This window comes from Embiotoca jacksoni, unplaced genomic scaffold (genome assembly GCF_022577435.1).
Source record: "Embiotoca jacksoni isolate LCO1_2020_lvr unplaced genomic scaffold, fEmbJac1.0.p SCAF_27, whole genome shotgun sequence".
Classification (NCBI taxonomy): Eukaryota; Metazoa; Chordata; class Actinopteri; family Embiotocidae; genus Embiotoca; species Embiotoca jacksoni.
Window position 1 is genome coordinate 2,425,427 of NW_027185378.1, and position 25,612 is coordinate 2,451,038.

The window sequence follows — 25,612 nt, forward strand, 5'->3', positions numbered from 1 at the left end:
GCACGCCGTGCTCTCATCCCTGCTGAAATTTTGTGTCTTTTTTTTTTTTTTTTGCCTGCCACAGGCAGTCCGCACTTCTATTTTGAGGAGAAAGTGTACATAATGATTTGGCACGGGGGAAGTTTGGATTCCAGCCAATAATTGGGAAAATGAATGTGCCGTGGGGGAGCTCCCGAATGTTTTTCTCTCCTCTGTGTTCCACATGTAATCACAGTGTACAAAGAATTAAGTCTTTTCTTTTTGACAGGAGCCAAAAGACTCTCCGGTTCTTCTGCTTTATCTTTTTGAGTTCCGAGTTATTTTTCCACGCCGGCCCTCCCTGCTCTGGGGCCTACTTGCTGAGACAGGACTTCAGGTGGCCTTTCGTGACTTTGTAATTGAGCGTAATTTGGTTTCCTGCCTCCGAACTAATGAGGCGGACAGAGAGAATAGTGGCAGGGAAGAATACAGTTGTTTGTAAAATACGCCTCTCGAGAGCGAGCGCACTCAGGTTTTGAAAACAGCTGTCGCCCCTGCCTTACCCCCTCATCACTACGATAATAGCCACATCACTATGCAGAACTGCATCTCTGGACTTCTTGGTTTTCTAAAAAGCCGAGTGTGTCAGTTAAAAATGAGAGGACAGATGGAGGTGAAGCTAATATATTTCTGCAATTATTCTAATTTTTTCTGGAAGTTAAAATGGTCATGTAACAGGAAGAAGTGAGGGTAACCAGTGATACGGCAGGCGGATTGGGGACAGCACAGGGGCCATGCACACGATGTGCTCTGCAGCGTTGCCTCGGGGGAACTATGAAGTCAGTCAAAAAAAAAAAAAAAAAGAAAAGAGCCCTCGGGGAGAAACTTAAAAGTCAAAGAGATGCGAGATGGCGGTGCTTAAACAGCCGTGTCCAAACATTTACAAAGGAGCTGTCACAACAGCTTACCACTGAAGATATCAATTGGCACTTCATCTCTGCGCGACGGCGGGTGGCGAGGCGCGGTGGGGAGCAGCTGGAGTTGCACCCCTCACTTCTCTCATCCGTCAGCCTGCCGGGGAGGGTCGCCGCGTGCCGCCGAGTGCTAACTGCGCACGCTGAGCATACTGGCACTTTCCCACCTGTCCCACCGACGCTAATGACCTGCAGCACCATTAGCACGCTGGTCCACGGCCCTCTCATCAGAAGGTGTGGATATATATATATATATGTATATATATATATTTATATATACACACACGCGCCCCCTCAATCTGTTTTTCCAGACCGTTGACTCGTCGCTGTTTTGTCGCAACATGCAGATTCCCTAATTATCTGCAGGGCTGACGCTGGGAGCGCACAGGTCACCCATCCGCCACCCTCCCTCTCTGTGTCCTAGTTGATGCTCACCAGTGGAGGGAGGTGAGTCGAGGCTCCGCATTGATTTCCGCAGAATTTTGTTTGCGAACGCAAAGTACCTCAGGAGAATGGATCAATTTATGATGATCCTGTGAGAAATCAATGTTTGTATGTCACACCCCGATACTCCGCTGAAAGCTTTGAAATCCCATCACTAATAACTAGTCAGTTGCTTCTAAAATCTGGTTTTTTTTGTTTTTTTTTGCTGGCAACAGATGTAATAATGGTATGATTTTTATGTCTAAGCACTCACATCCATCTTACAGTATAAGCTGTGGATATTAATTGATGAATCTCTCATTCATGTCGTCATTTGAGCATATTTTAATTGAAGTGACTTTCATGCAAACGCAATTGCAGGCGAGGAGCCCATTAGCCGAATGAAAATGAATGCTTATGGAATATTAATTCATCGAAAGATCATAAGTCATTCGGGTTGGGGTAAATCCAAGAACGTGATGTAATGGTTTTGCTTCAGGGGCGTATAAAACCATGTACATCCCCCAGATAGTAAATTATACACGGTACAAATTGCTCATACTGTAATATCCCTCCCAGTCATAGTGATCATTATATCAGACCTTAAAAGACAACTGACAAAAAATGTTAAGGTTTTGAATTCATTTTTTAGAGAAGTCCAATGTTTCTTTTCATTTTGGGAAACTGTCATTACAAATGACTTTTTACGTCTGACCCAACACTTTGAAGAAATATCTGAAATGGAAGCCTGTTTGTTTGCATCTCACACTCCTGTAATTATCTTAGCATGGCCTGAAGCGTTGTCTCTTTCAGTTCGGTGAGGAGTCAAACCCAAAACATCGAAAGCGTTTGCGTATCTCATTGAGTTACATTCAAACTTGAACATCTGTGGAAAAGGTCTCCAGTCATTATGAATGTGAAACTGTTTCAGGAAAGAGAGGTGTGTTTGGGGGGCAGAGGGGGGGCGTGTCTGATTTGATTGACATGCCTGGGGTTCAGTCAGGTTGACGATATACACAAGGTCAATAAAAGCTTAATAAAAAATGGTCAAGGTCAATAAAATCCAGGTGCCTTTGGATAACACTTAGAAATACCAAGACCTGGATGACTGAGAACTCTTACATACCTGCATCTACCAACTAAAGTACTTAAGTAGGAAACTTGTATAAGTACTCTCACTTTATTAGTGACACTTATTGTTGTCATATAAAGCATGAGAGAGATCAAAGATGATTGATCCCACCTGCTCTACTGTAGTTATTTGTATCACCTCTGAGCCTCACCACCTACTCCCCATCTCCATCTATCAAACATGCTCTTTAAGTTTGAAACTATAACATAATGGCACCTTTGAAATTTAGATTAAATCAGTATTTTCAGCTGACAGCACAAGGGCAGGATGTGAGTTCACGAATCGCTGCAGCAGGAGATGACATAACTTCACTTTTGTTGAAGCTAATTGTTCACTGGCTGCAATTTCAAATCTATTTGACATAACCATTGTTTGGTGATTTGGTCATTGGATGGAATGGCTGCAGCTGGAAAACTGTCTGTGTTCAGTCATTACTTCACATTTCCTGTGGACTGGACTTGATATTTACCACTCATGACTAGTGATGGCAGCCGTATGCAGAGGACACGGAGTTAACTGTATTCTCAAGTGGCACTAAAGCATACATCTGTTTTATCATGCTGTAAATAATGGAGTAAATGCACAGCGCCACCCACCCCCTTTTTTTTTTCTCTCAACTGTAAATTAATGGCAACAACAGCCGTCGCCAATCAGTGAGCTCCATTCTTCCATCCAATCAGCGACTCCCTCTCCTCTCTTTCATAACTTTTATTGTACAAGTCATAATAATAGGCGTGTCTTTTATGAAAATGTTTTTGCAATCGTTTGTTTTGTAAAATTCTCCCCTCCAGCGCACTCACCCACTTCTAAGATGTATTTCAATGAATTATTAACATTTCATAATGATATGATGAATTTCCACTTTTCACTTCCATTACTGCAGCAGAGGACTTTCAGCAGATATTGATGGTTTGTGTGCGTTGGCGCGCCACTTCCCATGACCCTGTGTGCTGCTCATATTTGACTAAAGAGAGAATCCTGCGAGGTTGAGAGGGTCTGAGAGTGTGCGTCCTTGATTTTTACTGAGTGAATGAAAAGCACTGGAAAATATGAAAATCCCACGGCATAATTCATATCATTTTGACCTTACTTTAAAATCAATCATGCATAAAATCAAATGTTGTGCGTATAACTTTCATCTCGATTACAAACTGCACAGAGAAGTTTACAAATTGAACTCTGATGTTCAAACTCATCGTCGTAACTTATTTGTCCGCTCAGTTGGGGGTTGATTGTAGGACTTTGGGTTGTTGTTGTCCCATGCTGTTGTTCTTGTAAATAGTACCGGTGATTTAAATAATGAAATTTAAAATTCATCAACAAGGTTGATTTTGGATGCTTTTTCAACAAGAAGGTAAAAATGTAGTCAAGTTGACTCAGTAAAGTTTTCAATTCTATCTTTTAATGCTGCTTTACAGCGATTTATGTGAGACAGCTAGCAAAGCTTCTGACGGAGAATGGATTATTCATTATTTTATATTATGAACTGGGTTCTAATTTTGCTATTCAAATTTGCCAATAAGGGGGCTTGCATTATATCTGACTTGCGGCAGCTCTTGCCTCTGAGATTTTTTTTTTTGTAATTAAAACCAAAGCATCCATCTGCCTATCAGGCACTGCTCTGTTGGGCCAAAACGACAGGCTTTTCCATAGTGGCATTAAAATCTCATACATATGAAAGTCAATTTCTGCTCACACAACACTTTTTTCTGTCTTGTGTGATGGCAGCCAGTAGTGTACGAGACTTGAGGATTGCAGCATTTTCCTGAAGAATAACTTATTTAAATTTATTCCCAAGGTATGTATGAAAAACATGTTACACATTTGTAGGCAGTTTCTTGAATTTGTACAATCTAAACTACCATTATCCAGATTGCCTTTCTGCAGATGGAACATTCACTGCTGTTTCATGGACAGTTTGTACTTTTCTCTTTACCTACAGTGCATCACTTTCTGCGAGCAGAAAATAATTTACATACTTGAATTTTAAAACTTTGAGAAGCAAACTCTGGTCACACCTTACCTGTTTTCAGTACCATGCCGTGATTTTGGTTGATAAGAAAATGTGCTTTTATTCTAAAATGTTGCCAAATGCTGTTTGCAATTTACACTTCTTATTTAATTCAGTCATTCAGCAGCCTGGTGACTCACTATGTGAAAAGTTGACCATGTTGTAATTACCGTCCCCCACTTTGTAATTATAAAGTGACCAATCACAGTGAAAAGAGTCATGCAGGAGAAAAGCAAGAGAACACTTGAGATGATGACTCGCGTGAAAAAGACCAAGGTTTTGCTGTTTAGCACCGAGATGACAAGAACAGTGTTTATCAGTCTTCCAGTCATGTCTCTTTAAAGGTTCCTAGTTTTACACTTTTCCCATGTTTGTTTTTTTCTGTAGTTTTGGAGCTTTTAGAACCAAAAAACATCTTGATATAGTCTTACATCTCTCCTGAATTTTGCTGTGGAGTTCTACAAAAAGCAGGTTGTTTTATGTTTGTGTCTTTAAGGTGAATTGATATGAATGACTTTGTTCTGATAGGCTGACTTTTTTCTGAGTGACACAGATAGGCTGACCACAGGTCTTCTTTGGTCTTGTATCTTGCTAGCTCTTCCACTGAATGACCACTCAGTGCCTTTTTTCCCAGATAAAAGATTACACATTAGGCCCTGCAGCGAGTTGACATGGGTGTGAGTTTGTGAACTCACAGTGACATCAAAAACTCAAAAAAAGGGAATCCCAAAGGGCTTGTCCAAATGCCACGGTTGCTAAATGGAGGCTGTGTGCATGTTTTTAATCTTTCACAGTATTTGTATAGCACTTTGACCTGCTTTATAATAAAAGAAAAACCACAAGGAAATTCAATTCAATTCAATTCAACTTTATTTATATCGCGCCAAATCACAACATAGGTTATTTCATGGCACTTAACACATTAAAGTCCTTACAGCAAGACATTACAATATTATACAGAGAAACCCAACAATTCAACAATTCCCACATAAGCTAGGAGGGGAAAAAAAACCCTCCTCTTTACGGGAGAAAAACCTCCAACAGAGGGAAGAAAAAACTCCCTCTTAACAGGAAGAAACCTCCGACAGAACCAGGCTCAGGGGTGGGCGGCCATCTGCCTCGACCGGTTGGGGTGAGAGGAGAGCAGAGAGAGAAAAGGACAGCATAGAGATAGAAGAGAAGAACTGTTGGTGGAGATGACAAGCGCAGGGCCGAGACGTGCAGCTCCATGACGGGACATCTGCAAAAGAAAGAAGAGAAACTACGCGAGCGAGGGAACTGAATGGAGACAACAGACAGTAAGAAAAAGCTATGGGAGAGAAAAGGATGGTGAGGTATGAGTCAGTTAAAGAGTAGGAGGAAAGAAAAGAAGCTCAGCGTGTAACGAGGTCCCCCAGCAGCCTCGGCCTATAACAGCATAACTAAGGGTTGGTTCAGGTCTACCTGAGCCAGCCCTAACTATAGGCTTTATCAAAAAGGAATGTTTTGAGTCTAATCTTAAAGCTAGAGAGGGTTTCTGCCCCTCGAACACAAACTGGGAGCTGGTTGGTTCCACAGGAGAGGAGCCTGAAAACTGAAGGCTCTGCCTCCCATTCTACTTCTGTAAACTCTAGGAACCACAAGCAGACCAGCAAAATCAGAATTTATACAATATTGGATTCCTAAAAGCAATTTCTCTACTGCTCTTGTGTTCCAGAAAATGCCATTCTGGCCTTCGGAAATGGGTCGGATGTGAAGACGGGTGCCAGCCAGCCCGGGATGCCCAGTCCAGCAATGGACAGCCAGAGCCCCCACTTGGCAACCACCGTCGCGGGTATCTCTATGGAAACAGAGCAGAACATCCTGCGAGCACAGATACCTACTCAGGTGAGATGAGATGGAAGACTGAAAATGTAGTGTGCAACCTTTTACAAACAAAGAGCCACTAATGGAGACAGCCTCACTCAGAATTGGGTCATCCAGCTACAGACAACTTGGCGTGTTTGTTTTAACCTCGGGGGAGCAGCAGATGGATGGAATTTACCGAATTCAGACAGCATCAGGTACATAGTAACACAAAAGTTGAGAAGAAGGAAACTGAAGCTGTGTCTATTAGCACACTCGTGTGCAAAATCTACATGTAGCTATTTTATTTGACCGTCCAAATTGTAGGTATCCAGAGTAAGGCTGTCACAATACCAAGGGTTCGGTAGTCTGTACCAATACCACCTCAAATCTACAATTCTAGATACCAGGACAAAGAAATTATCGAATGAAATAAGTTTTTTGCAGCCTTGATTGTTTATCCCAAAATTAAATTTTCACAGAAGAATAGGATTGACCCTTCAAGTAATATAAAACAGACTGTAAAAATAAGGGCTATACAGGCTATATAACATCCGAAATATTAAAAAGTCATACTATAGCATGTAGTCTAAAATATGGAAAAAATGTCATACTTTGGACAACATGCTATAGTATGACTTTTTTTTAAATCATATTTTGGACGACATTAAAGAAGTATGACATTTTTGTTCTATTTCTGACGACATGCTATTAGTCTGACTTTCGTTCAAGCCTTGGGAAGGATGACATTAACATCTTAGATGAAAAGCCATGTCAAGGGCAAGAATTGAACCTGGAAGCAACAACACTAACCACTGCACCACTGTGCTTTCTCACGTAAAATGTTTCAAAGTCATATACAGTGCATCCGGAAAGTATTCATAGCGCTTGACTTATTCCACATTTTGTTATGTTACAGCCTTATTCCAAAATGGATTAAATTCATTTTTTTCCCTCAAAATTCTGCACGCAATATCCCATAATGACAAAGTGAAAATAGTTTGTTTAAAATTTTTGCAAATCTATTAAAAATAAAGAACGAAAATATAACACGTATATAAGTATTCACAGCCTTTGCTCAATACTTTGTTAAAGCACCTTTGGCAGAAATTACAGTCTTTAAGTCTTTTTGAGTATGATGCTACAAGCTTGGAAAACCTATTCTTGGGCAGTTTCTCCCATTCTTCTTTGCAGGACCTCTAAAGCTCCATCAGGTTGGATGGGGAGCGTCGGTGCACAGCCATTTTCAGATCTCTCCAGAGATGTTCAATCGGGTTCAAGTCTGGGCTCTGCCTGGGCCTCTCAAAGACATTCACAGAGTTGTCCCGAAGCCATTCCTTTGTTATCTTAGCTGTGTTTTTAGGGTCGTTGTCCTGTTGGAAGATGAACCTTCGCCCCAGTCTGAGGTCCAGAGCGCTCTGGAACAGGTTTTCATCAAGGATGTCTCTGTACATTGCTGCATTCATCTTTCCCTCGATCCTGACTAGTCTCCCAGTTCCTGCCGCTGAAAAACATCCCCACAGCATGATGCTGCCACCACCATGCTTCACCGTAGAGATGGTATTGGCCAGGTGATGAGCGGTGCCTGGTTTCCTCCAGACATGACGCTTGGCATTCAGGCCAAAGAGTTCAATCTTTGTTTCATCAGACCAGAGAATTTAGTTTCTCATGGTCTGAGAGTCCTTCAGGTGCCTTTTGGTAAACTCCAGGTGGGCTGTCATGTGCCTTTTACTGAGGAGTGGCTTCCGTCTGGCCACTCTACCATACAGCCCTGCTTGGTGGAGTGCTGCAGAGATGGTTGTCCTTCTGGAAGGTTCTTCTATCTTCACAGAGCAACTTTGGAGCTCTGTCAGAGTGACCATCAGGTTCTTGGTCACCTCCCTGACTAAGGCCCTTCTCCCCCGATTGCTCAGTTTGGCCGGGCGGCCAACTCTAGGAAGAGTCCTGGTGGTTCCAAGCTTCTTCCATTTATGGATGATGGAGGCCACTGTGCTCATTGGGACCTTCAATGCTGCAGAAATTTTTCTGTACCCTTCCCCAGATCTGTGCCCCGATACAATCCTGTCTCGGAGGTCTACAGACAATTCCTTGGACTTCATGGCTTGGTTTGTGCTCTGACATGCACTGTCAACTGTGGGACCTTATATACACAGTGTGTGTCTTTCCAAATCATGTCCAATCAAGTTGTAGAAACATCTCAAGGATGATCAGTGGAAACAGGATGTACCTGAGCTCAATTTTGAGTGTAATGGCAAAGGCTGTGAATACTTATGTACATGTGATTTTTTTCGTTTTTGATTTTTAATAGATTTGCAAAAATTTCATTTTTTTTTTATTTCACATTGTCCTTATGGGGTATTGTGTGTAGAATTTTGAGGGAAAAAAATGAATTTAATCCATTTTGGAATAAGGCTGTAATATAACAAAATGTGGAAAAGTGAAGCGCTGTGAATACTTTCTGGATGCACTGTAAGTTAAAAAGTCAGACAAACATGCAATAAAGGCAGTACAACTTTGCAGTTGCTAGCGTTGTCATCTCACAATCAGGAAGTACTCGGTTCAATCAGCATGCCATCCAAAATGTGATAAAAAAAAAGTCACACTATAGCATGTCGTCCAAAAAATGATAAAATAGTCATACTTATAGCATGTCTTCTGAAATATGACCAAAAAGTCATACAATGTATGTGATAAAAAAAAGTTATACTATAGTATGACATGTCCTCCAAAAAGTGCTAAAGAAGTCCTTATTCCTGCAAAACTAATGACCAGAAAGTAAAGTTAATATGGATGACTAACTTATGCATGTTGTCCACAATGTAAAACATTACATTCAAGCAAGAACATGCAATCCTCCATACTAAGTTCCAGACCCCCTATCGAACCCAGAAACTCCTGATTGTGAGATGACAACACTGGCGAGGAACTTCAACATTTTTGATAACGCAATTGTGTGCGTGTCTGACTTATATGACTTTTAAACATGTTGAGGAAGAGCGATCTATGGTGCAGTGGTTGGTGCTCTTGCCTCCCATTCAGAAGGTTCCAGGTTCAAGACTCGCCGGGGAAAGGATGATATTAACATCCTGGATGAAAAGCCATGTCAAGGGCAAGAATTGAACCTGGAACCTTCTGACTGGGAGGTAACAACACTAACCACTGCACCACTGTGCTTTCTTCAAAAAAATGTTTAAAAGTCATATAAGTAATATAAGTCAAACAAACATGCAATAGAGGCAGCACAACTTTGCAATTCCTAGCGTTGTCATCTCACAGTCAGGAAGTACTCGGTTCGATCAGGGGCTTGGAACTCTGTCTGTGGAGGATTGCATGTTCTTGCTTGGAGTGTGACTTTGTCACAATTACGACTACATGATGTTTGTTTTACATCATGGACTATATGCATGATAACATGCATAAGATAGTCATCCATATTATGGATGACATATTTTTAATTTACTTATTACCTATGCAGGAACATGCAAATTCCACATAGAAAGTCCCAGGCGGGGATCGAACCACAGACCTTTAGACTGTAAGACGACAACGCTGACAACTGCACTGTTGTGTTGCCTGACATAATTTAAACGGAAGTCATACTATAGCATGTCGGCCAAAATATGATCAAAAAGTCATACTATAGCATGTCGTCCTAAATATGACCAAAAAGTCATACTATAGCATGTCGTCCTAAATATGATCAAAAAGTCATACTATAGCATGTCGGCCAAAATATGATCAAAAAGTCATACTATAGCATGTCGTCCAAAATATGATCAAAAAGTCATACTATAGCATGTCGTCCTAAATATGACCAAAAAGTCATACTATAGCATGTCGTCTAAAATATGATCAAAAAGTCATACTATAGCATGTCGTCCTAAATATGACAAAAAAGTCATACTATAGCATGTCGTCTAAAATATGACCAAAAAGTCATAATATAGCATGTCGTCTAAAATATGACCAAAAAGTCATAATATAGCATATCGTCTAAAATATGACAAAAAAGTCATACTAGAGCATGTCGTCTAAAATATGACCAAAAAGTCAGACAATAGCATGATATATTTCCTTCAAATTTCTGACGACATGCTATAAGTATGACTTCCGTTCAAGTTATGGAAGGTAACACAGTGGTGCAGCTGTCAGAGTTGTTGTCTCTCAGTCGAAAGGTCCTGGGTTCAATTCCTGCCTGTGACTCTCAACATGAAATCCTTATTCCTGCAAAACTAATGACCTGAAAGTAGAGTCAGTCATCCATAATATGGATGACTAACTTATGCATGTTGTCCATAATGTGAAACATTACATTCAAGCAAGAACATGCAATCCTCCATACTAAGTTCCAGACCCCCTATCGAACCCAGGAGCTCCTGATTGTGAGATGACAACACTGGCGAGGAACTTCAACATTTTTGATAACGCAATTGCGTGCGTGTCTGACTTATATGACTTTTAAACATGTTGAGGAAGAGCGACCTACGGTGCAGTGGTTGGTGCTGTTGCCTCCCATTCAGAAGGTTCCAGGTTCAAGACTCGCCGGGGAAAGGATGATATTAACATCCTGGATGAAAAGCCATGTCAAGGGCAAGAATTGAACCTGGAACCTTCTGACTGGGGGGTAACAACACTAACCACTGCACCACTGTGCATTCTTCAAAAAAATGTTTAAAAGTCATATAAGTAATATAAGTCAAACAAACATGCAATAGAGGCAGCACAACTTTGCAATTGCTAGCGTTGTCATCTCACAGTCAGGAAGTACTCGGTTCGATCAGGGGCTTGGAACTCTGTCTGTGGAGGATTGCATGTTCTTGCTTGGAGTGTGACTTTGTCACAATTACGACTACATGATGTTTGTTTTACATCATGGACTATATGCATGATAACATGCATAAGATAGTCATCCATATTATGGATGACATATTTTTAATTTACTTATTATCTATGCAGGAACATGCAAATTCCACATAGAAAGTCCCAGGCGGGGATCGAACCACAGACCTTTAGACTGTAAGACGACAACGCTGACAACTGCACTGTTGTGTTGCCTGACATAACTTAAACGGAAGTCATATTTATAGTGTGTCGTCTGAAATATGATCAAAAAGTCATACTATAGCATGTCGTCAGAAATATGACAAAAAAGTCATACTATAGCATGTCGTCCTGAATATGATCGAAAAGTCATACTATTGCATGTCGTCTAAAATATGACCAAAAAGTCATACTATAGCGTGTCGTCCGAAATATGATCAAAAAGTCATGCTATAGCATGTCGTCAAAAATATGACCAAAAAAGTCATACTATAGCATGTCGTCCTAAATATGACAAAAAAGTCATGCTATAGCATGTCGTCTAAAATATGACCAAAAAGTCATACTATAGCATGTCGTCCTAAATATGACCAAAAAGTCATACTATAGCATGTCGGCCAAAATATGATCAAAAAGTCATACTATAGCATGTCGTCTAAAATATGACCAAAAAGTCATAATATAGCATATCGTCTAAAATATGACAAAAAAGTCATACTAGAGCATGTCCTCTAAAATATGACCAAAAAGTCAGACAATAGCATGATATATTTCCTTCAAATTTCTGACGACATGCTATAAGTATGACTTCCGTTCAAGTTATGGAAGGTAACACAGTGGTGCAGCTGTCAGAGTTGTTGTCTCTCAGTCGAAAGGTCCTGGGTTCAATTCCTGCCTGTGACTCTCAACATGAAATCCTTATTCCTGCAAAACTAATGACCTGAAAGTAGAGTCTGTCATCCATAATATGGATGACTAACTTATGCATGTTGTCCACAATGTAAAACATTACATTCAAGCAAGAACATGCAATCCTCCACGCTAAGTTCCAGACCCCCTATCGAACCCAGGAGCTCCTGATTGTGAGATGACAACACTGGCGAGGAACTTCAACATTTTTGATAACGCAATTGCGTGCGTGTCTGACTTATATGACTTTTAAACATGTTGAGGAAGAGCGACCTACGGTGCAGTGGTTGGTGCTGTTGCCTCCCATTCAGAAGGTTCCAGGTTCAAGACTCGCCGGGGAAAGGATGATATTAACATCCTGGATGAAAAGCCATGTCAAGGGCAAGAATTGAACCTGGAACCTCTCTGACTGGGGGGTAACAACACTAACCACTGCACCACTGTGCTTTCTTCAAAAAAATGTTTAAAAGTCATATAAGTAATATAAGTCAAACAAACATGCAATAGAGGCAGCACAACTTTGCAATTGCTAGCGTTGTCATCTCACAGTCAGGAAGTACTCGGTTCGATCAGGGGCTTGGAACTCTGTCTGTGGAGGATTGCATGTTCTTGCTTGGAGTGTGACTTTGTCACAATTACGACTACATGATGTTTGTTTTACATCATGGACTATATGCATGATAACATGCATAAGATAGTCATCCATATTATGGATGACATATTTTTAATTTACTTATTATCTATGCAGGAACATGCAAATTCCACATAGAAAGTCCCAGGCGGGGATCGAACCACAGACCTTTAGACTGTAAGACGACAACGCTGACAACTGCACTGTTGTGTTGCCTGACATAATTTAAACGGAAGTCATATTTATAGTGTGTCGTCTGAAATATGATCCAAAAAGTCATACTATAGCATGTCGTCAGAAATATGACAAAAAAGTCATACTATAGCATGTCGTCCTGAATATGATCAAAAAGTCATACTATGGCATGTCGTCCGGAATATGATCAAAAAGTCATACTATAGCATGTCGTCCTAAATATGATCAAAAAGTCATAATATAGCATATCGTCTAAAATATGACAAAAAAGTCATACTAGAGCATGTCGTCTAAAATATGACCAAAAAGTCAGACAATAGCATGATATATTTCCTTCAAATTTCTGACGACATGCTATAAGTATGACTTCCGTTCAAGTTATGGAAGGTAACACAGTGGTGCAGCTGTCAGAGTTGTTGTCTCTCAGTCGAAAGGTCCTGGGTTCAATTCCTGCCTGTGACTCTCAACATGAATTCCTTATTCCTGCAAAACTAATGACCTGAAAGTAGAGTCTGTCATCCATAATATGGATGACTAACTTATGCATGTTGTCCACAATGTAAAACATTACATTCAAGCAAGAACATGCAATCCTCCATACTAAGTTCCAGACCCCCTATCGAACCCAGGAGCTCCTGATTGTGAGATGACAACACTGGCTAGGAACTTCAACATTTTTGATAACGCAATTGCGTGCGTGTCTGACTTATATGACTTTTAAACATGTTGAGGAAGAGCGATCTATGGTGCAGTGGATGGTGCTGTTGCCTCCCATTCAGAAGGTTCCAGGTTCAAGACTCGCCGGGGAAAGGATCATATTAACATCCTGGATGAAAATCCATGTCAAGGGCAAGAATTGAACCTGGAACCTTCTGACTGGGAGGTAACAACACTAACCACTGCACCACTGTGCTTTCTTCAAAAAAATGTTTAAAAGTCATATAAGTAATATAAGTCAGACAAACATGCAATAGAGGCAGCACAACTTTGCAATTGCTGGCGTTGTCATCTCACAGTCAGGAAGTACTCGGTTCGATCAGGGGCTTGGAACTCTGTCTGTGGAGGATTGCATGTTCTTGCTTGGAGTGTGACTTTGTCACAATTACGACTACATGATGTTTGTTTTACATCATGGACTATATGCATGATAACATGCATAAGATAGTCATCCATATTATGGATGACATATTTTAATTTACTTATTACCTATGCAGGAACATGCAAATTCCACATAGAAAGTCCAGGCAGGGATCGAACCACGGACCTTTAGACTGTAAGACGACAACGCTGACAACTGCACTGTTGTGTTGCCTGACATAATTTAAACGGAAGTCATATTTAGTGTGTCGTCTGAAATATGATCAAAAAGTCATGCTATAGCATGTCCGAAATATGATCAAAAAGTCATACTATATAGCATGTCGTCAAAAATATGATCAAAAAGTCATACTATAGCATGTCGTCCTAAATATGATCAAAAAGTCATACTATAGCATGTCGTCTAAAATATGATCAAAAAGTCATACTATTGCGTGTCGTCCGAAATATGATCAAAAAGTCATACTAAAGCATGTCGTCCGAAATATGATCAAAAAGTCATACTATAGCATGTCGTCCGAAATATGATCAAAAAGTCATACTATAGCATGTCGTCAAAAATATGATCAAAAAGTCATACTATAGCATGTCGTCCGAAATATGACCAAAAAGTCATACTATATAGCATGTCGTCTAAAATATGATCAAAAAGTCATACTATATAGCATGTCGTCTAAAATATGATCAAAAAGTCATACTATAGCGTGTCGTCCGAAATATGATCAAAAAGTCATACTATATAGCATGTCGTCTAAAATATGATCAAAAAGTCATACTATTGCGTGTCGTCTAAAATATGACCAAAAAGTCATACTATTGCGTGTCGTCCGAAATATGATCAAAAAGTCATACTATAGCATGTCGTCTAAAATATGATCAAAAAGTCATACTATTGCGTGTCGTCTAAAATATGATCAAAAAGTCATACTATTGCGTGTCGTCCGAAATATGATCAAAAAGTCATACTATAGCATGTCGTCAAAAATATGATCAAAAAGTCATACTATAGCATGTCGTCAAAAATATGATCAAAAAGTCATACTATTGCGTGTCGTCCGAAATATGATCAAAAAGTCATACTATTGCGTGTCGTCCGAAATATGATCAAAAAGTCATACTATTGCGTGTCGTCTAAAATATGATCAAAAAGTCATACTATTGCGTGTCGTCCGAAATATGATCAAAAAGTCATACTATAGCATGTCGTCCGAAATATGATCAAAAAGTCATACTACAGTATGTCGTCCTAAATATGATCAAAAAGTCATACTATATAGCATGTCGTCTAAAATATGACCAAAAAGTCATACTATAGCGTGTCGTCCGAAATATGATCAAAAAGTCATACTATAGCATGTCGTCAAAAATATGATCAAAAAGTCATACTATAGCATGTCGTCAAAAATATGACAAAAAAGTTGGCCAAAATATAAAAATGGGGGTTTACTCACCAAATTGTATTTTCTCGCAGGTAAACGAGAATGACAGATTGTGGGGTGACGAGGGAGACTCCACTCTTCCCTCTCCCGGCCTTTCGGACCGCGGAGCTGAGCCGGTGTGCCTCTCCCCGGTGCTAGTCCTCGGCTGGCTGCTGCTGGTGTTGCTCTCCGACCCCTAAGAGGCCTCCCTTACCTGACCTCTGCGGACAAATCTCCAGATCCACGGGGGGAGGGGGGGGAGGGGGCGAGAGAGAAACAGCCATTTCTGTGTCAAATGACGGTGGAGGAAAGGGTCGACTCTGTCCTGCCCCACTCCCCTCTCCCTCTCTGTCACAGGAAAATCACACTTAATATCTTTTTTGTGAATCATGACTCAGAGCAGAAGTTTTGTGCAGCCCACGCCCTTGAGAATACTCACCAGAAAGGCTACCACCACCGCACCATCGGGGAGGGGGGGTTGGGGAGGGGACAGGAAGTACCCACCTCATTTCCTGCTTCACGCCTGCCAAGACACAAACTTTGACACACAACACACACACAGACACACACACACATAGGCAGACTTCGCTCATCCGAAAGTAACATCCAAACTACAGTGAAAAGGGCCTGTGGGATCAGAAGATGTACAGTGAAAAGACACTAAAGATGCAGTGCAGGAAAAAATACATAAAAACAACACACAAAAAAAATAGGTTTTTTTTTGTTTTTTTTTTTTTTTTTGTCCTCGAACATTCCTTGATGTAAAAGAAAAATATTAAATGTTACGACTTTTCTCTCAGATGAAGTGTTACATGAGATTTAGGCTGGAATGTGTGCGTCTTCGTCCACATGCAGCACTCATTCAGCCTTTGCTCTTCATTTTCATGCCACATTTTATATTTTAATTAATACCTTTGTTGCCCAAAATGTTCGATGGAAGCACATGTTCTTAATCAAGTCAAATCACAGTGAAATTCTTTGAATGTTTGTTGTTGTGTTTTCAGTTGCAGGTATGAAGAGATCATTTCCAAAACAAAGAATAGTTGAAATTTAACATTCAAACAAGCTGAAGATGTTTTATGTTGTCAAAACAAGGACCTACGTTACTTTAACGTACTGTCATTTTCTTAATTTTAATGCTGTAAATCACTTGGTATGAGTAGAAGTCATTTTTTCAAATGATGGATACCTCACTTTGGAAGAGGACTCTTCATAGAATCATTCATTGAGCTTTAAGTGTGAGGGCCTGATAATTCCTCTTCAGAACTGTAAAAAAAAAAACACAAAAAACACAAAAAACACAAAAAGAAAAAAACAATCATGTGATTTTGGTGAAGCAGCAAGAAACTGAGAGGAGTTTATATTTTTTAAATGTATGTGGACTTTGCCGCAGAGAAAACAGACATTTATCAACGAGTTTGTGACCAATCATGCTTTGCCGTCGTCGGGAGAACCGGTGGGACGTCGACGGTGCACGTTTGGACGCATGAACGGACGCATCTGTCTTTCGTGAGATGAACGAGGCGACCCCTGTTGCCCGCTGCCTGCTGGGACTCTTTGCTCAACGTGGGACGTCAAAGTATTTATAATATATACTGTAAAAGCACAGCCCTGCTCGGAGGAGCCGACACGTCTTTGGAATTTGTTTCAGAGTTAAATGTACGGTGAGAAGCCGAGGTTGGTTTGCAGCTATCTTCAGTACTGCCATTGAGTTCAGTTAGTTTCACTGCATTGTTAAATGACAGAACATTATGCTGGTTTTAAAATGTGTCGCCCCGAGCTGCAAACACGCCTGATGACAATGACACGTTGACGTTGGACCTAATAAAAGCAACACTCTAAAACTCCTGATGCTGTCATAACAGCTTAAAAGCTCCATCCTTGCCTGCTAAGTTCTCCAAGTTCCTTCTTAGGGTTCCTCAGTGATGAGATCCAAAACGTGTTGTTGTAAAAGGACCTAAATAATTTGACACCTCAACTACTTTCTTAAAGGGCCGATTCATTCAAATCAATTTTTTTTAATTAGAGACCTCGGTCGCCACTGTTTAAAGCCAGACTTTTTTATTTTTTTATTTTGGACAACATACTATACTATGACTGGGACTAAATGCTTTATTACCCATTAATAAAGTCAGTAATCATACCTTAAAAACCTTGAAAAACCAAGTTCAAAAGTGTTTGTACTGTTTACATTACTAGAAAGTTGGGTGACTAAACTGGTAATATTTGTAATATGGTAAAAGCAAAAGATGATATTATAAAATCTGACGGCTCTAAATTATTCACACTAATAGGTGGCAGTAATTAACATCGTGTTAAATGAGGTGACAAGAAAAAAGAACGAGGGAGCAACAAACATGTCTGGAAAGAGTTTTCTTACAGTGGCTATACAAGGCTCAAATCTCTGCGTGGCTCGGTACAATGCTTCTTGATCTGGGTGAACTGGCCCTTTAAATGTTCAACTCCCCCCAAAAATCCCCAAAACTTCAGGTGCGTGGTTGTTTTCTGACGAAGAGAGAATGTGCGAGCGATACCTTTGGTTTCACCAGCCGAGCGCCGTCTCCGGAGATTCACCGGTCAGCAGGCGTCGAGTGGCGTCCTCTGGTGCCGTGAGGTGACGGACCGACCTGCTTCCTGTTTGTCCGGTGGTCAGAATCCCAGATGTGACGCATGTCACTTGCTGCAAATAAAAACAAAGACTGTAAACGGAGGGGAATTCCTACCAGTTCTCTTGTGCAGAGGGGAGGGCCTTTTTTTTTTTTTTTTTTCCATCCGTCTAGAAATTTCTGGATCTCTTGATGAGATGTGACCTTTGACACTGATCCAGACTAATCTAAATTCAGCTTCACCTCTCTGTATTTCCTCCCTCTAACAGCAGCCTGGTCATCGAGTAAAAAAATACATTTTTCATCACACACACACAGGGCGTGATTTGTAAAGTATAGTGTATATACTACACAGTGTATACCACATATATGATGTCTATAGCATTCATACCTTGGATAACAATAAAAAGGATTTTATCGAAAGTTTTGCTTTTGATATGTCAGACAGAGAAAAACACCGAGAGGCTGATTCTGACATGAAAACTTTGCAGAGCACAACTTTGAGCATCAGAAACTTCAATAAATGAGAACCCTGGTGTAAACAAACCTCAAGCTAACTTCTGTTTCTTCTATCCAATTGTACACCCAGAAGAAAAACTGCGAGGGTGCAACTGTAAAGCAGCTGAGGTGAAACACGCTGCAAGCTGCAAACAGCCACAAAAATTCTTGATGTTCCAGGTTTTTTTTTTTGTTTTTTTTTTTTGTCAAATAAAACCTGACAGTAAGATAACTTAGAAATTCCTGCATCGTCATGTCGCCCTGGTGGCTCGTTTTGCTGATAGAAAAAAAAAAAAAAAGGCTCAGGCAGTCATCCTTTTACAAAATGCAGCCCCAGCTGCGCGTGTGCCACCTGCGCTTTGCATATGGCGGCTGTAATTGGTGCCGGTCTCCATGTTTTGGGTCAACAACTATGTGGGACAGACCTCCTGCTGTCCCACATACTGTAGCTGTTGGGCCCGGTGCTGCTGCTGCTGCTGCTGGCTGATAAAAGGCTAAAAATCTGACCGCCAACAGGGAGCTGAGATACAGTACAACATCTTAAACTGACTGTGAAGTGCAGCTTTAAACATCTACAAGAGTGAACTTTCACCTTTCCTGACCTGTCACACTTTTAAGTCCCCAAATTCCTACTGTAGAGTCAAGTAATTTCAGCAGGAAAGAACGAGCCCCAAATGGATTAAATACGAAATAATACCAACTAAATACTAAGAAAAACATTGAAAACTTGGCTTTTATGGACATGAACTAAATATTAACGTCTTGAATTTATAGCTTAAATTAGTCGTGCTGTTAAGGGTTTGTTTACATCAGTGACACGTGAAATGGATCTCTTTTTAATGCTAATTTTTCAACTGATATAAACAGTACCGGACTGAAATGGTTTACTGAAATTTATGATTGGGTCTACCTTGGAAACTAGCTGGATAATTAGATCACCTGATGACATTTTATTACTACAAGAGATTAAAAAAAAAAAAAAAATAGATGTGAAATATGCCAACTGTAGGATTCAGGGGGATCTATTGGCAGAAATAGGTTATATTATTCATGAATATGTTTTTTTTAATCAGTGTATAGTCCCCGTAAAACAGGAATAATTGTGAGGCCTTCAGAGAGGTGTTTTTTTCTCATGTTTCAGAACCACTGTATTCTCCAACCTCACTGCTAGAAGCTACTAAATCCTACAGACTGCTCCTTTAATCGTTTTTCTGCAGCATCCATTAGGGCTTCCTCCAACTTTTACCACATCAGGTTAAAGGTAAAAATGGCATTAAAGCAATAAACAAGACCATGAAAGTCACAGTCCATTACATTCTAACTGCAGTTGGCCGCGTTGTGTTCACTTACCTTATTATGCAACGCATCTGTTGGTTTTGGCCTTTATCCTTCTTCTTCCTCGATGTGGAGAGAAGCCAGGTTGGAGGAACAAGCAGCGACATCACCTGTGAAGTTCAGGGAGCAGGAGGTGGCTGCAAAAATGACATGTCAACAAAACAGACAAATAATAATTCTGTCATTTGTTTTCCGAGAGTGGAAGTAAATAATCTGAAAAGGTGACAGTTGCAATGGTGGCAGACTATAGTGAAATATACCCTACAATTTAATACAAATACTCAAAACAATCCCCACGTCACAGGTGACACTCTTGCACACAAGTTTCCCTGTTTGGCTGTTTGACACGAAGAAGAAAAAAGAAGCGCTTTCTAGAGCTTTTGGTTTCGGACTGTCAGTCGGGAATCTCTCGTTATCATTTTTCACCATTTTCTGACATTTTAAAGACCCAACAGCTGATGAATTAATAAAAAAAATAATTGAGAGACTCATTGATAATAAAAAAATAATAAAAAAAACAACAACTGTTTGCAGCCCTTAAAGGAGGAGCTGAATGTCACAAAATACTTTCCGTAGTTAAAAACATAAAATGTTTTATCAAACATCTCAAGCATCATTAACTGCTGACATTTATTCTGAGACGACACAAGTTTGTTAGTACTGGATGTATGGAGCTCAAAGATCCATATGAATGTCTTATTAACAGCTTAGTTGTTATTAAAAATGGTAAAAAGGTTTTTATATCGCATCGTATGTGCACACTGGCCTGCTCAGAGAGTTCTGGCAGCTATCACTGCAATTTCGAATTCGGTGGTTCTACAAATTGAAGTTTAAAAAAAATGTAGTGGTTAATGTAAATAATAAAAAAAAAACGGACAAAATTGGATGAACTGTTCCTTTAAGGCGGATTTCACTGTAGGTCTCACAGTCCCTCTCCCTGAAGCTCACTCTGTTAATTATTCCAGCACCACAATGGGCTAATTTCTCTGAGCAGCAATCTGGAAAAAGAAAATGCTAATAACGTTTTTTACAAGCTGCAGTCTGAAGGGACCTTCTTCTACATGAAGCAGATTTTTTTTTTTTTTTTTTTTTTTTTTTTTTAATTAAAGGCCCAATATCAAACTAAAATACCGGTCTAATCTCAAGTGTTAAGCAGGGCCAGAATTACTGTTCTCTTTAGTGTTACGTAATACACTTAGTGCAACAATGGGGGGGGAAAAAAAGGAAAAAGTCTATAAAACAATATAATAACTGTGGGGATATTTATTTTTCTGTCTGGTTGTTCCCTCTAGGTTTCACCTTAAAATGCACTTGTGCTCTACAGGTCTTTAAGTGATAAGAAGAATTAACACGGTTAAGAGGAACTATATTTGTTATGTTTATATAGAGTTTGTTTCAGAAGACACATGCAACTCGTGAGCAAGCACAATTGGGGGTTTGTCAGAAGTTTGTGTGTTACACTTGGAAAGTAATTTAAGACATTTTTTTGAATGGACAATTGTGAAATTTCATGCTCAGTTTTTATCTTTTAAAGGTTTGTTGTCACGTGTCAGAAAAGTAACACGACACTTTCTGCGACATAGAAATCTAAAATGCATCACTGTTGCTGTTAACTGACAAATCGGCAGTAATTTAATAATGATAATTGTCACCTTCCGGTTCACGTCTTCCCACTGGAGCAGGGATATTTATCACTTCAAACATCTTTCTTTGACGAAGAATCAACTAAATCAATTAGGTTTATTGTCGCAAACTGCTAAAGCACTTAAGGCGACAAACAACAGAGCTTTTACTGTGAAAATCCAACGCTACACGCTGCACCCTCAAAACGTCCGGTGCTCTCGCGCTGATAAAAAGCAAGAAAATGCAAATGAGTGTTGAAACTAGAAACGTACCAGGTGGTACCAAAGTACCGGAAACACGCGGTTTTTCCGATAGAGGCCTTTCACTTGCGGGACAAAAAAAAGTTTGTAAACAAAGATGGCGCGGTTTTCTTCTTCGCTTCCTGATTGGAGCACAGCGGGCTCGGTGCTGCCATCTCGCGGCTGTGACTGGTATCTCAGCTGAAATCAAAACATTTTAAAATGCGTGTTTATCTATTTGTATTCACATGAACTAAGAACATCTGTAGGCTATTAATCACTGAAATATTTCATTTTTCTTAGTTAATGTAATCATGTAAATTTCCAGCTACATTTTTTTTTTTTTTTACTGATGGCTTTTCTTTCACCAACACCAGCTCATTCGTTTCATGCCATTATATATAAAACAGTTAAAAGGGAATCTAAAACACCAATACAAATTTGGATTTTGAAAGCAGCCTCAAATGACAAAACTAAAAGTCATTCAAGCTTCCCACAATGCTCATTTAGGTAGTTTCGGCTTTTATCACATTTAAGCCGTTTAAGGGCCGAAAAATATTAAATTAAACATCTACAGGCTAATTTCATGACAACTGGGCAACTCTTTCTGCTGCCAAAGATCAAATTATATGATCTAAAGCTCCAGAATAGCTACTAAATGCCATAAGTTTGAGTTCTGCATGGCAAAACATGCAGTCTTGCAGGTATATTGCAGCCTTTTTGTCCTATTTGGAACACCTCGGAAAATTTCTGAAATCTTATACAGTAACTACTGTACACGAGCAAACAGCTTATCCGTCATACTATGGATTTACAGAAGATTATTAATGAGTGAAGTACTTCAACACAACAAGAACTAAGGGGGAAAAAAACATCATCATTAGTCAGGCTCTTGACAGAGCAGTATAGCTGGGACGGATTGATCGAAGCAACCCCTCGGAGAAATGTTTACTAATCATCATAATGCATTTAATGCTGTCAGCAAGACGTGAGACAAAAAAAAAACCAAAGACGTCTGCGACAAGAAAACACAAATGCAGCATTTCTGAGAATTACATTTCACCGTGTAACCTTTGTTCAGCAAATTTGAAATTCGAAGAGGGACATTTTTCACAGACATTATTGCCCCTGACAGCTCTGCTGAAAAACCAAGCAAATCAACGCTGAGGAGAGATAATTATATTAGACTGTTTGGTGAAAGCAATAAAGACTGGATGACCTGGAAATGGGCAGACGCATGTAAAGTCTGCAAACAATCTCTGCTTACTCAGAATTACACTGAGAGGAGGAGGAGGAGGAGGAGGAGGAAGAGGAGGAGGAAAAGGAGGATTTTATAAACAGCATCACAGTAATGTGAAGGAGGAAGAAAAAGAAAAAAATAGGAGCCTCATTATCAGCCAACTGCTACAGAGCAGAGTGTGCAGGCTGTCATAACGATCAGGATGGATTTAGTTAAATACTTTGAATCAAAGGGGAGCAACTAATCACCTGTTTACAATGTACAGGAGCTCCGGAGGGGGAGAGAAAACAGGTAAAGCAGATAGACAGAAAAGACAGACAGAAAATACAGACAGACAGACAGACAGACAGAAGGAAAGAAGGGAAGAAAGAAAGAAGGGAAGAAAGAAAGAAAGAAAGAAAGATTTAGGGAAAGAAAAAATGTAGTTGGATTGAATTTTACTGAATATCCCATTCAGTGAAAGGAAACAGAGGAATAGAAAAAGAAAGTGGAGAGAGGTCGTGTGAGGAAGAGTAGAAAGAAAGAGAGGTGAGAGATTGAGAAGGAGAAAACAAAGGAAGGAGAAAGGAAAATGTAATGGATGAAGTGTGAGTGGAAATAAAAATGAAGCGAGTGGAAGAAATAGAGCCGTTAAAGAGGAGAAACTAAAGGACGGACAGAAACAGAAGAGGGAGAAGAATAAGGAGAGAGGGAGAAGAAGAAGAAAAGGAAAAAGGCATAGTTTATAAATGTCAGATGAAGACAGAGATGTGAAATAATAAGGAAGAGAAAAGAAAACAAATAAAAAAAAGAAAGAAAATGAAGAAAAACAAGAGATGGAGAGACGGAGGGTGACAAAGAAAACAGTTGGAGGAAGATGAGAGAGGAAGGAGAGGAAAAAGCCGAGCGAGCAAAGAGGGATTAAAGATGGAGGAACAAGAAGGAGAAAAGAAAGAGGAAGTGTGAAAGAGACGGAGGAAATGGGTGGAAAAAAAAAGAAAGAAAAGATAAACAGAAGCGTGAGATGGAGAAAGTAGAACGCAATGATGGATGGAGGAAAGAGATGAGGAGAGGAGAAACAAAAGGAGACAGGAGGCGAGGGAGGAGGAGGGAGACGGAGAGATGAAAGGGAGAGAAAGAAGGAAGGAGAGACGGAAGACAACTGGCGATGAATAATTGCTGGTGAGAACGCAGCAGTTCGGCGACTCAGACTCTCCCGCCGCCGCCGCCGCCGCCGCTTAGCTGCAGGGCTCGGAAACATCAACGGCGGCATTCAAAACAGCAGCGATTCATTTGAAAACAGGCCCGGGGAGAAGCGTATTTACAAATAATAACTCTTCTCTGTGTTTTTGTTCCATCCGACAGGTTGTGGCGTGTCACACGATTCAACACGGGGGGGGAGGGAGGGGGGGCTGTGGGGGGGGGGGGGGGGGCGACTTTCTGTCTTCTAACGAGACGTCGTCACAACCCGCCGAGCTGACTGATGTGAGACCGACGATCCCCTCAGGAGGCATCTTCACAACATCCGTGACCCCATGACCTTTTTTTTTTTTTTTTTACACATTCCCTCCCGACTAAAAATGTTTAATGCAAGATCCCCATAGGATGAACAGTGACGTTTTTCGTGGTCTTTTGACCTTTTCTTTTAAGCGGCAGGTCAACGTTTCCACTTCTTAACAAGCACATTTCTGAGCGTGATAACAGTCCCAAAAGAAAAAAAAACAAAAACACTTTTAACTTTACAAGAAAAAGGTTAAAACAAATAACTTGCTGTGGATGTTTGTGATCACAAACGGATGAATCCTATTAGGTTTCGTGACTTTTTTCCTAATGTTTTCCAAAAGAATAAACTTCTTAGGCGATTCCACGAGGTGTCCGTCCCGTGCTGCCGTTTTAAAAAAAAAAAAAACATGTACCAAATTCGGATACATAAGCTGCCAACAGTCATGACCTTTAAGTCAAACTTGTCAAACATGAACAAGCAGCGCTGTGTCCGTCCAAAAGGACACGCACCTTCGAGCTCCTCGTCCTGTGAACAGACTTCATCAGTTCAAATGTAAAGCCGGGTGTTTGTAATGAGGGGCGGGTGGGGGGGGGGGGGGGGGGGGGGCGAAGCGTCTGCTGCAGAGAGAAGAGAAAACCTTTCACTTTCATGAGAGACGGGGCACGTTCAGGGATTCACTCAAGAGAAACCCTGAGCGAGCATCAGCAGCTCACAGTGGCAGAATCAGAAGCAGCAAACTGGTTAAAAACACTTCAAATGTCATTAAAGACAGTGTTTATATTCAGAAAGGAAACTTTGAAAACGTCAAGAATTATGAATTCAGTTCATGCTGTCGAGACTTCACACGTCACGGCGTGACGTAACGATGGGTTTTCACAGCGAGCAGTTTTGAGGCAGGACTTTTCAAAAACTGAAATAAAATAGAAATCCGAGGAAACAGAAGGAAAAAAATTAATTGTTGTAGAAATAAATGTCCGAGCGCCGTCCAGCATTTGCCGTCGCGAAGCGAACATGACGTCCTCTCGGAGCTGCCAACACCGAATCATTCTGGATCAGTCATTTCAATTTGAGAGGATTTACTCGATAAGACAAGTTTGTCAGAAGTTGTGCGTCTTCCTCAAGCAGACCCAAACAACCACTACAGGAGAAGTTTGAGATGAACCGCAGGGAGTTATCAAGACCAACAGCAACGGG

General features: G+C 40.3%; 1 protein-coding gene across 1 annotated transcript in view; it reads left to right on the plus strand.

Moving 5' to 3' along the window:
- Window positions 1–16,193, plus strand: part of gfra4a (GDNF family receptor alpha 4a) — a 117,569-nt gene extending 101,376 nt beyond the window's left edge. Inside the window, exons 7-8 of the mRNA XM_069160765.1 lie at window positions 6,195–6,364; window positions 15,448–16,193. Of these exons, the coding sequence (XP_069016866.1) occupies window positions 6,195–6,364; window positions 15,448–15,594 (317 nt within the window). The 3' untranslated portion in view covers window positions 15,595–16,193. The remainder of the gene's footprint in view (window positions 1–6,194; window positions 6,365–15,447) is intronic.
- The last annotated feature ends 9,419 nt before the right edge of the window (window positions 16,194–25,612 follow it).